Raw genomic sequence first — 12,705 nt, forward strand, 5'->3', positions numbered from 1 at the left:
ACTAGTCTCATATTGTAACGCTGTATGGCGTTGTAAGCAAGTGTTTCTCTTCAAGTCTCTACCAACAATTGCTCTTGATGTATTGAAAAACATATGTAGTAATGTTCAGCTTCTTGGGATAAATGGAAGTGAGTCGTCTTTTCTCATGGTTTAGTTAATGATGAGTTCTCATACTACCCCTGTTTTGGGTAATTTGGCACCCAGGTTAATTTATATTACCGGGAAACATAAATTTTGTTCAAATCGTATATCAACGGGGAAGTATAATGTTTTCTCTTTTATGCCTAAATTTTTGTTTGAACAATTTCGCCGCTACTCTAATGTGTTCTTCCTCATCATTGCCTTGCTCCAACAAATACCCAATGTTTCACCTACTGGTCGATATACAACGGCTGTACCCTTATTTTCAATCCTCGCAGTATCCGCCCTGAAAGAAGTGTTTGAGGACATTAAACGTCACCGAGCTGATCGCACAGTCAACCGAAGCAAAGCTTTGGTTTTAAATAAATGTACCAACCAATGGGAGATTAAATTTTGGATGGACATTATGGTTGGTGATGTGATTAAAGTGAAAAATGATGGCTTCTTTCCAGCTGATCTTTTGTTACTTGCCTCTTCTGAGCCAAATGGTATGTGCTACATTGAAACTGCTAACCTTGATGGTGAAACAAATTTAAAAATACGTCAATCACTTGCTGCAACGTATCATTGTATCACTAGTGAACAGTTGATAAATGATCTATCACTAGCCTCAGTTTCCTGTGAACCTCCTAACAAGCATCTCTATGAGTTCCATGGTAACTTAAAAGTTGGAGATACTCTTTATCCTATTAATCCTGATCAAATTTTATTGAGAGGGGCTAAATTAAAAAATACCAATTGGATTTTCGGTACTGTTTTGTACACTGGACATGAAACAAAGCTAATGATGAATAGTATGCTTCAAGCTCCTCTTAAACAGTCTCGTGTTGAACAAATTACCAATTCACAAATTTTAAACTTATTTGGCATTCTACTTTCCATTGGAGCTATCTCTACTATCGCTAACCTTATATGGAATAATGGAGCTGAAAATCATTGGTACCTTGATGAGAAATCAACCTCATCCAATTTTGCTTACACTTTTCTAACCTTTTTCATTCTTTACAATAATTTAATTCCAATTTCATTACAAGTAACATTAGAGGTTGTACGCTTTGTACAAGCTCATTTTATTAATTCAGACTTAGAAATGTATTGCTCTGAGTCTGATACTCCTGCAATGGCGCGCACATCCAATTTAAATGAGGAACTTGGCCAAGTACGTTACATTCTTTCGGATAAAACAGGAACGTTAACTCGCAACGTGATGGAGTTTCGTCAATGTTCCATAGCCGGGATAATATTTTCTGCGGAAGAAGGAACAAAGATGGTCAATTTAATAAACACTAGTCAAGATAAAGGACATTATATTAGAGAATTTTTAACTCTACTGGCAATCTGTCATACAGTGGTTCCTGAAAAAGATTCAGATGAATCTAGTGATGGTGGAATCAAATATCAAGCTGCCAGTCCAGATGAAGGAGCTCTTGTCAAAGGAGTAGCGAATATTGGTTTTAAGTTTACTACAAGGACTCCCGACTATGTCTACATCAATGCCCTTGGCCGGGAAGAAAAGTACCAAATATTGAATGTTCTTGAATTCAACTCTGAAAGAAAAAGAATGTCTGTGATAGTCAGGTGTCCCAATGGAAAAATTAAATTATACATTAAAGGAGCCGATACAGTACTTTATGAGCGTTTAGCAAATGAACAGTTTGCTGATGTTACAGTTGAACATTTAAGTGTATTTGCCAGTCAAGGTTTGAGAACACTGTGCTGTGGTTATGCAAATATCGATGAGACCACCTATGCTGATTGGATGAAAGACTATCAAAAGGCAATCAACGATGTGTCAAGCAACCGTGAAGAGACCATTGGTCAAGTGATGAATAAGATTGAGCAAAAATTGAGTTTATTGGGAGCAACAGCGATTGAAGATAAACTTCAAGATGGTGTACCTGAAACTATTGAAACTCTTTTAAAGGCGGACATCAAGATTTGGGTACTTACTGGGGATAAGCAAGAGACAGCAATCAATATTGGCCACTCTTGCAGATTAATACGTGACTCTAATCCGTTAATAATTATTAATGAAGATTCATTAGATGCAACTCGTGAAGCTATCAGAGAGGTTGAACCCACACCAGGATCGGTTCTAGTGGTTGATGGTAAATCTCTCAAGTATGCTTTAGCTTCTGATATCAAAGCTGAATTTGTTGACATTGCTTTAATATCTACTGCCGTTATCTGCTGTCGAGTTTCACCTATTCAAAAGGCTGAAATTGTCGACATGGTTAAGTCAAAGACCGGTGAAGTGTGCCTTGCCATTGGTGATGGTGCAAATGATGTTGCTATGATCAGAGCAGCTAATGTCGGTGTTGGCATATCTGGCCACGAAGGTTTACAAGCAGTTCACTCAGCAGACTATAGTATTCCCCAGTTTCGCTTTTTAGCCCGTCTTCTTTTGGTCCATGGAGCATGGTCACTTTCCCGTCTCTGTAAATTAATCCTCTATTCTTTTTACAAAAACATCGCCTTATGCATCATTGAACTCTGGTTTGCTTGTGTAAGTGCCTGGAGCGGACAAACCATCTTCGACCGATGGACCATTGGTTTGTACAATGTTTTCTTTACCGCCCTTCCTCCCTTTGCCATCGGTCTATTTGATCGACAGTGTTCAGCAGAAACCATGTTAAAGTATCCGGGTCTATACCGTATAGCCAATGAAACAGTTTTCACCTTAAGACTTTTCTGGATTTGGATCGGAACTGCAATTTGGCATTCTTTGGTTCTTTTCTGGTTGACTTATGTTGTAGTGAAAAATGACGCCCTCTGGCCTCATGGTCTTTCTGACGGAGGTTACCTTGTTTTTGGTAATGTATTATATACCTATGTGGTTGTCACGGTGTGCCTCAAAGCAGGTCTTGAAATATCAGCCTGGACCTGGGTCACTCATGCAACCATTTGGTCATCCATTGGCATCTGGTTCATCTTCCTCATTGTTTATTCATATTTTTGGCCAAGTTTACCCATTGCAGCTGATATGTTGGCAATGTATAAATTGGTTTTCTCATCATACATCTTCTGGCTTGGACTTATTATCGTACCTTTCATCACCTTGATATTTGACATTGTTTACAAAATTGTGGTCCGTACCTGTTACAAAACACTGGCTGACCAAGTCCTTGAAGAGGAAAAAAGTCTAGTCTCATCATCATCCCAACAAACCCTATTAACCGAGACTGCCAGGTTAATTCGTAACGTTTTCGATAAGAACAAATCTCGTGGAAAATCTAAAAGAGGTAAACAAGATTCCTCAGCGGACAAACGAAAATCAAGAGTAGATCTCGAAGTTGAACTTCAACACGGTTATGCTTTTTCACAAGAGGAGCACGGAGCTGTTCGCCAGTCCGAGCTTATTCGCAAATATGATACAACCAAAGCAAAACCTGAAGGAGTTTAACTTTCACACCTTTTTGTTATTGAGACTTAACATTCACATTCGCAGGAAAACAAAAGCAAGAATGAATTGAAAGTATAAAAGAAAAAATATAACTGAATCATGAATTTTATAAGTAATGTTTATTTATATACATGCCGTTTAATGATGATCATCATAAGGCAAAGAGACTTAATCTGAATTAGTAGTCGTTCATTTTCTAATAACTCTATGATTATCAATTCAGCTATATTAAATACTATGTACATAGAACCCAAAATGCGTGTGTGTGTTGAAAAGCGATGCAATGAAATTTGAAAGTTAAAAGAAGAATCTTTCAATTCTTCTTTTCATCTTCAATCCCTTTTTTTATTACTTATGAATGTGTTATACCAATTTTACAAAAAAATCACACAAATCAAATTGTCTTTTGATTTTGTTGAAAAACACTGTAATTGCAAGTGAAATTGACTCGCTGATGTGATACAGCATATCTGATTTCATCTCTCTTTCCCTCTCCTTTCCCACCGTTCAGACCAAATTGTAAACTCTTATCAACCTACCACCACAATTATTGCCAGAGCAATTAGCAAGATTTATAAATTATCACACCATCATCATAATTCTGTAACTCAATAACACCCTTTGTTTCTCCTTTTCTTAACCTCTCAGCCTTTTCATCAACACCAACACCAACAATTTTTTTCATGATATTTCTCTATAACCTTGAGTTTTGTATATCATAAGCTTTAATCCAGATACTTTTATCCCTCTTACCATGATTATTATTAATTTAATTACTTAAATAATAGGAATCAATTGATCAATTTCACCTCTACTTATAAAAGCGCAAACCTTCAACTTTTTGTATTCGATCAGTTCTAATATAATAATAATACAAGAATTAAGAAATTTTATTGCAACTACTTTGTTAACAATCAACCAGAAGAGTAAATTGTAAATTTATCTTCTCTCTTGCAATTTGATCAGTCTTTTACAATTAACTAATTTCAAAATATATAAATAAACCTTTATATATATTGAAACAAATGGCACACAAATGATTGTTATCAAAATTATCATTTCCACCCTTTTAATCAAAGTTAAGACAATTGTCAAACGCATCAATTCACTAGTTAAATTGTAAACCTAATTTACGGGCAAAATAGGCACATTTTAAGCAACAATTAATATCAAATAATTTTTTCCTAACCAAATTGTTTAACATTAAGTTTCAATTGTCATAAGATTCACCATTTAATTGTTGACAACAGTCTGTCCATTCAATTGACTAAGGAGAAATGTTAATGATAATTTAAATGATAATAATTATGTCCATTTGTAAATTGAATTGAAAACGCGAGTAAAATCAAAATTTTCAATCAAATTTCTAACCAAATTATCCTTTTAATGTAAAAAACCCAAAAAAAGCAAAAAATTTAGATCTTTTTAGTTCATTTGAAAAGTCAAGTTTTAAATGTTGACATTGCAATCCAATTCAATCAATTCAATCTGCTCTCATTAAACAATTGTGATCTTAAGCTTAATTTTCAATCACACAATTAACTTGAATGTGACTTAACTTGCAAATCCCTTCCTCATTCTTTATATTAGACTATTCATCTCCTGTTAATCCCCAAGCATCTTCATCTGACTATGTATCATTAATCCGACCCGAAGATGAGGATCAAAGTTGAAACTAGAAATTTTCCTATTCAATTGAAAGACTGTTTTCTTAAAAAAAACAACCAAAAAACACCAAAATTTAAAAGCAAATGACCAAACGCCCATCACTTGCCATCAACTTTCCATCCTTGTCATCACATCATCATGATCATCGTTTCCATATATTTCAAATATCCTCAACTCTTTTCCATATCATCATGCAAAGCTCACCAATTCCTTCAATTGTAAACAAGCAACAAAATTATTTTCAATTTACTGTATGATTATACTCAATCGCAATCCTAAATTATCATCAACATTTCCTTTCTCATCACCATTGTATGATTTACCTTTCCATCAATTTCTGTTCTTTCCTTTTTTCCTCTCTTAAATTGTAATTGTATCAAATCTGTTCATTATCTCTTAATCTATGTAGTCTAATGTCAAATTGTTGATTTAATTCCTTAATTGTCGCCGTATTTTCTCCTCACTGTTTGGTCCGTCTTTTACCTTCACTTCATTGTCAATCGTCTCCGTCTTCACCAATCTCTCTGTCCAAAGTGAGCCCAAATTTACCACCAACTATTCAACTCGTCCATCAAACCAGAAGGAATCTTGTTGACCATACCATCTGATTCGTTGGATTAGCTCATCTCTGTTTCCATCTCTCATTGCTTTTCAGGCTAAAATTGAAAATGGAAATTTCGCCCTTTTCCTTCTTTACCTTTCATTTCATTGACTATTCTCAATAATTTACTGCAATCATTATAATTATTGTACAATCAACACTTTTCCCACTTCGATATATTTCATTGTTATTTGCCTTTCCTTTCAAAAACAATTTAGGTTTCCCATAATGTAATCCCGATTAATTGTTTCCCATTTCACCTCTTCACAGATGAACGTACATTTCAATCTTCACGTCTTATTGTCGTTAATCCATCAACCTAAATTGTCAACTTATTTGTTTATTATTGTGGTCATAATTATTAATTACCTCGAGTTTACTAAATATAACTGCTAATTTGAAAAACAAAATCAAAGACAGAAATTATTCAAACTATTTTGTGGCTTGAAAAATAAAAACAACTGTTAAATTAACTCTTAATTTTCTGGTAAGATTTCTGGTTTTATTTATCACTCATTACTCTTTGGTGTTTGCTAAACAGGACATTACCAGACTTTTTAGTGAATTTGGTGCAGTTGCTGATGATTATGACGATGATCATGATGCCGCTGATTAATAGGTCCAAACGCTTTTGTGTGTCTCTCATGCTAATAACCCAACCCAACCTTTCGCTTAATATTGACAATACTTAAACATTTTAACTTAACCCACTGAATCCATGTTGATGTCCACTCCAGATCAAAGCCAGACGATTAGTGAACCAGTTGGTGGCAGTATTAGCACTAGTAACAATCTTAATTGGATATCTCGTTGGTTTAATGGTCAATCATCAAGCAAGAGACGAGCAAGATCTAGAACAGATGATGTTTCCCTTGTCATACCAACCGTTAGTGAAACAATCGGAACAGCTAATAATCAAGAGATTGGACCTTTAATTAGTGCCACTTCAAGTTGAAAATTTAATTTAAAATCAATCAGTAAAATCAACTGAGGCCATAGAATTATTATTACCCAAAAAAACTGGTAAACAAAGCGAACTGGTCAAAAATGGTTTTCATTTATTTTGCTGTAGCTGCCAAACTAAATTTACAATATTTTCAATTGTTGCTATCATCATTAACCATGATGACAATTTTATCCAATTTTATCAGTCAATTGTGATCTCTTCAATTGCTAATCAATCTTAATTTTTGTTTCACCTTAACGTTTTCATCTTTTTATTACTTTAAATGACCAAAATTATCATTATTACTACTCTCGCAATTTGTTTGTGTTTACCAGCCAAACAACATTTATTTTTATCATAATTAACCACATTATTACAAGGTTAATTTTATTATCGGTGATGCATGTTAAATTAAAATTTTATGTTTTCATTTGAGAAAACTATTAAAAATTATAATTTCGCTCTGAAACTATTCTTGTCAGCAATAATAATGATAACATTGGTTGACTCTTTTACACTGGCCGTTAATCTTAACATCTATACAATAAATATAAGTGAATGTATCAAATTTTGGGTTAAACTGTTATTGCGGCTAAACTGAAAGGATCCTAAGGACAATTTTCACACAACCTGAAAGGCATGATTGGACTACATGTACAAGAACTGTCAGAGCTTAATCAGAATCCAAGTTACTGAGAAATTCACTTTTAAACAGAGTGAGGGAAAAACGCGAAACCCAAACCCAACACAAAATACAAAACTAACTTCAAGAGTTGATATTTGGTATTGGTTTTTGGTTTTGGTTTTTTCATCAAGAATTGAGTCTTTTCAATGATGATTGATTTTTTCCTACTCAGTGAGACGTCTGATCATAGTCATGATCGGAAGGTCCATTTATTTCAGTCATACTCACCACATTTTGGAATCACCAAGTCTATTAATTTTGCTGTAACACATGCTCTATGTTGGAGTAATACATTTCAATGAAATTACTATTAAACAGAAGCTAATTTTTTGCAATTAAATATATTGTTGTTACTTTTATTGAAAATTTTTTGAGGTAGAAGGTCAAGTTCAACAAGTAATACAAATAAAAATTAAGTGAACCAATTATGAATGCATTTATAATAATACAATCCATAAAACGGATTGAATGAAAAACAATCAATTTTATCAAAACCAGTAGATCAATGAGATGTTATAAAAGGATTGTAAAAGCTGTTTCTCATTAATTTGCTAAATCAGCTCAAAACAGCGCAGAGTAGTGATAAAAAAATCAATAAATAAGTTATTACAAATTAATTAAAGATATCTGGTAATAATTGGTATTTACAGTATATTTTAAATGGGTAAATGAATGTTAAACCAGGATATTGATTAGTGGTAAATGTTGGTGAAACCGGAGAAATGGCAATTATAGTTTCAATTGAGTTTCATCAATAAAGTGGACAACCCTGAAGATAAGCCATTAAATATTTGCCCCGACAATTGTTAACCCATTCAGGCCAATATGAGAATCCATATTTGGCATAAATTTTACGCCAACAACGAACGTCATCAGTTAATTGATCGTCAATCATTTTACCACAAGGAACTCGGCATAAAGAGTCATCAATTTGAGGTCCATTATCACCACAATGTTCACCAACTTTAAACTGTTTCAAATGGGATAAAGTAAAAAAGACAATTAATCTAAATTGTATTTACAAATTGATTTACAATCTAAATGAACTAATGTAAAGAGGGAAATAAAATGTTGAACCAAATTTACCTGAAATATTCCGTATCGTCTGCCTTCTCGGGTTTCCGTGATCTTGAAAGCATCAAATTTAGATGAATGTTCAACCAGACAAAGTAAACTGGGAATAATGCTCTTTGAAACTTTGTACCGAGTGTAAAGAGACTTTGCCAATGAACATCGATTCATTTCACGTGAAGAGACTGGAATTAAATTGAACAGGCCAACAATTAGTAAACCAAGTAGAATGGTATTTCCATTGGTCAGTTGATTCACAGTTAAACCTTTAGCATTGATCATGTTGAACCAGAAATGGAAAGGTTTAGGTTTGAAGAAATGCAAAAAATGGAAAGATAATAAAAGCGAAAATTGCAGTTAAATTAATGAACACAAATTAATCCAAGTTTAAATTGTAAACACAAGATATAAATACACTTAATTAATCAACTAGTAAAAGGTGAGAAAATAATTGTCAGCTGGATTGCAGAGGCAAATTTAATGTAAAGCTCAACATTGATCTAAGTTACAGTTAATGCAATGTTTCCAGTAACCGTCTAAGTATCCAACTAGCTGACGATTGGAAATGCTTAAGACCATTTATAAGAATTTAGATGTAATTATAAATAAAGCCTTGATTGCTGAGTACTAATTATAATATTGGTAACTGGTTGCAACCCAGAACTAAAAGGAGGAAAAGACGTAGGCTGAGGTTGAATAGCGGGAAAAGGGAAAATTACAATTGGTTGAAAGAGCGATTCGTAAGGAACGACCCTCATCCAGTTATCCTCATCTTCATTCTCATCTTTATCATAATCAAAATCAGTTCCCAGTTCTGTGTTCCCCTGAGTTCCCCCTTACCTCAGCAATCATCGAAACAATCATCTTAATAACCAAACACTATCATGAGACGCATAGACAGTTGCACTCATTGGTTGATGTTTAACTTTTTGGTCAATCTAAGGTTTCCATTTCAATCAATTGCACTTATTTTGAATTTTCATTCAGTTACTAACCATTTTTGCAATTAACTAAATGGTAATAATGAAGACAGAAACGGGAATCAAAGGTTACTCCAAATGTACTTTCAATTGAATATTTCTTTACATTCAATGGTTGCTGTTTCATTTGGCAAGCCTTAAAGGGTTTGAACAAGAATTGGAAATATTTTTTACGTTCTTGTAAATGTTTTAATCATGCAAATTCATTGACTCATTAGTGGTGAGTCATGTTTGAAAACCAGTGAAAATGATCTTCAATGTTATCAATGTTACACCTCAATTATAAATTACATTGGAGTTACTGATCTTTAACCGGAGTCTAATTCAAACCAGTTATCAACGTCATCATCATTCAACGTGATTAAATTGACTGTAAAGTTAAATGGCCAAAATAAGTCTGATCTAGTGTAACCACGGTTAGTGATTTAACCGTGATTACGCTTTTATCTTGCAAAAAAATGAATGCATCAAGAGCAGAAAATGATTGACATTAAACACTTACATTTGTAAAGCTTTGAAACTTCGCCTTATCCAAGTGAAAAAAGAAACCAAAAGTCACTCTTAATCATTGAATAATGATAAACAAATTGTATATTAATTATCAAACTAATTGAACGCGATTGATAAACACTGTTATAATTGATGTTATTGTGTGTTCACTGCAAGATTCAACATAAACATGTGTGACAACCTCTCAACATTGTCACGTTATTGTGGGTAAACAAGGCGAACCCGGGAATCTTTTTTTTCACAATTTCACGATAATTGCGATCCAATCAACGAGATATCCAATTGTTGCAACACTTTCTTGAAGTCTAATCAATAAATTCAACCATCAATTGTGAACCAACGATTGCACCAAATGAACGCGTTCCTAATGTTTGTTACATTTAACTCTTCCTTTGAATGAACACTGTAGACAAAAATGTATTTGAACAAAACGGGATTTTGATTCCTTATGAGAACATTAATTTCAAAGGACAATTCGATTTTTATTGTCAACTATCAATATTAACAATGCAATGTTAGTTAAATACAATATAAATGTTTGCAATATATTAATATAAATATAAATATCAAACATGAATCAATATCAATATATAGAGGTAATGCCACCTAGTGACATAAGAGAGGGTCAACTATACATCCAGAAGGTTAGAGTGTGAGTTTAGTTAAGGATATCACCTAAAGCAGGAATATCTACTTCGAAATCGTCTGATTTTTCTTTCCTTGGATGGATTGGCTGGTCAACATGTGGAATGGCAGGTAAAGCGGGAACCGCTGGAATGGATGAATGGTCATCATAGTGAGATTCGTGGTGTTTGTTATGGTAAGGCTTTTGGTGGTGAACTACGTGAGCTACTTTTGACCCATGGTGATCAGGACCATTGAATTTGGCGTGTGCTGAGTCAACACTGGCAACACCAGGCTCATTGGAATCAATCTTGACACGGAAACCATTCTTGTCAGCAACATAGTGAACAATTCGGAGACGTCCATCTTTATCCTTTAACCCATAGGAGCCAGCCTTGTTACCCCAAGCATCACCTGATTCCTCACGATAGTTTGAAGCGCCTTTAGGATCAAGAACGTTGTAACCAAAAGCGTAATTCCCTTTGCCATCTTGTTTTTGGAAAACTTTGGAAGCACCTCCACCTCCATGACCATGTCCATAACCGTGGTCAAAATAGGCGAAAGTTTGAACAGCGAGACAACACAATAAAATGACAATTGATAACTGTGACATGGCTCTTGGTGATTGGCTTAGTTGGTTGACTGTCGATGGAAACACGAATGGTTTACAATAAATAAATGAACTGAAAATAAGTTTACAAATTCAACTTTCACTTCGGAAACGGTAAATCCTTGTTGTTCACCTAACGGATGCTGACTGATGACAGTTAACCCGACTTTTCCTGTTTTTATCCGTTTTTCCACCACAATTTGTCTTTCCACTTTGGGCGGTTATACACGTGTTTCAAAGGAGTTTACCTTACCTTTACTAACTCTATTTGTTTTGAAGTTATTACGATTATCTGATCAATTTTGGGTTTCACTTTGTGACAATTTTCAGTTCAACTTAGGTTAGGTATCAAAGGCGTGGATATTAATTTTTGTGTATATTAGACGTTATTATTGTACCTTATCTATTAGCATAAGCAATCATTTTTGTTAAAAAAATAACCAAACGGAAATCACGTAAATAAATTCGTAAGGATAAAAATCAATCAATAAGCTTAAGACCAGGATTGGATGAAGGTTAAACGATATTACATAATGAATGATTAGTGGGACACCTTTTGCACCAACAATTACTTACGTTCAAATTGATTGGACACTTTTCATAACTGTTTCACCGATCAGCTTGACTGACTCTCGATTTGATCGCTATTGGATTATTGCAACTTATTTATATCAACAATCGCAAAAGATAAAGCTTTGAGCAAAAGTATTGGCAAAATTCATAGCAATTATGAATTACGACGATTTTACTGTTTTTTTTAAGGGTTCGAGTACAATTACAAATAGATAATTCACTTTGACACGTTAATTTGAATAGAAGTTTCTGAATTAAAAGTGTCAAATTTTAGACGATTAACATTGAAAAAATAGAGGCAAAAATAAAGTTCAAGTTTTCAATAACTGGATAATGAGTATCTCATAATGAAAACAAGATACGACATTGAAATGGCGTCTAATTAATCTTCAAAAATAAGCTATGAAACTAGCTTATGATCATCTTTTTATTTCGAGGCTAAAATTTTTAATATCTTTCAATACTTTTCCATTAAGCATTGGAGACAATATTTTCAGAGCTTTTGTTTGGTCTGAGAATTTTGGACAAATTACTCACAAATTCTGATAAAAATACTGAACTTATGGCCATGAATAGAAAAGAGTTTCAAAATCTTATTTCTCGTCAGGGAAAATAGAAGTTTTTGTATCAGAGTTTTAAAGAATCGCAAGAGGACCAAAAGCATCAAAATTGTTAAAAAAAATTCCTTCAAAACGAGATTTTATGAAAACTGATTGAATTGATTTTGATTTATGAATTGAGGAGAAGACTATTAAACTAAAAAACAAGAAATCAGAGTTTGATGTTCTTGTCTGTTTAGGGCCATAACTTCATAATATTTATCAGAATTGACTCATTTTTGTGCAACATATTCTTACACCTTTATTTTAACACCTAAATAGTGCCTTTGAGTT

The 12,705-nt window shown here is 33.6% G+C and overlaps 3 protein-coding genes across 6 annotated transcripts; 1 reads left to right on the forward strand and 2 right to left on the reverse strand.

The window, feature by feature from the left end:
* Positions 1–97: 97 nt before the first annotated feature.
* On the forward strand, positions 98–7,784 carry ATP8A (ATPase phospholipid transporting 8A1). Of its 4 annotated transcripts, none has more exons than XM_025161900.2 (2): positions 98–3,383; positions 6,355–7,784. In XM_025161900.2, the coding sequence occupies exons 1-2, from the start codon at positions 158–160 to the stop codon at positions 6,372–6,374; spliced, it is 3,246 nt and encodes a 1,081-aa protein (XP_025017668.1). In that variant the 5' UTR covers positions 98–157; the 3' UTR covers positions 6,375–7,784. The 4 variants fall into 4 exon arrangements, with proteins under 4 accessions (XP_025017668.1, XP_015790351.1, XP_089123385.1 ...); XM_015934865.3 differs by having other exon boundaries at positions 6,551–7,784; XM_089267259.1 differs by having other exon boundaries at positions 5,135–7,228.
* Positions 7,770–9,060, reverse strand: LOC107367196 (alpha-lactalbumin). The gene is made up of 2 exons (XM_015934874.3): positions 8,531–9,060; positions 7,770–8,414 (listed from the first exon to the last, which is right to left on the reverse strand). The coding sequence occupies exons 1-2, from the start codon at positions 8,795–8,797 to the stop codon at positions 8,196–8,198; spliced, it is 486 nt and encodes a 161-aa protein (XP_015790360.1). The 5' UTR covers positions 8,798–9,060; the 3' UTR covers positions 7,770–8,195.
* Positions 9,061–10,466: 1,406 nt separating this feature from the next.
* LOC107367195 (uncharacterized) lies at positions 10,467–11,912 on the reverse strand. Its single transcript, XM_015934873.3, has one exon. It carries the CDS (start codon positions 11,240–11,242, stop codon positions 10,664–10,666), a length of 579 nt encoding a protein of 192 aa, XP_015790359.1. The 5' UTR covers positions 11,243–11,912; the 3' UTR covers positions 10,467–10,663.
* Between the last annotated feature and the right edge of the window lie 793 nt (positions 11,913–12,705).

This window comes from Tetranychus urticae, chromosome 1 (assembly GCF_039701765.1).
Source record: "Tetranychus urticae isolate SD_2017Ah chromosome 1, NJAU_TeUrti_SD_1.0, whole genome shotgun sequence".
Lineage (NCBI taxonomy): Eukaryota > Metazoa > Arthropoda > Arachnida > Trombidiformes > Tetranychidae > Tetranychus > Tetranychus urticae.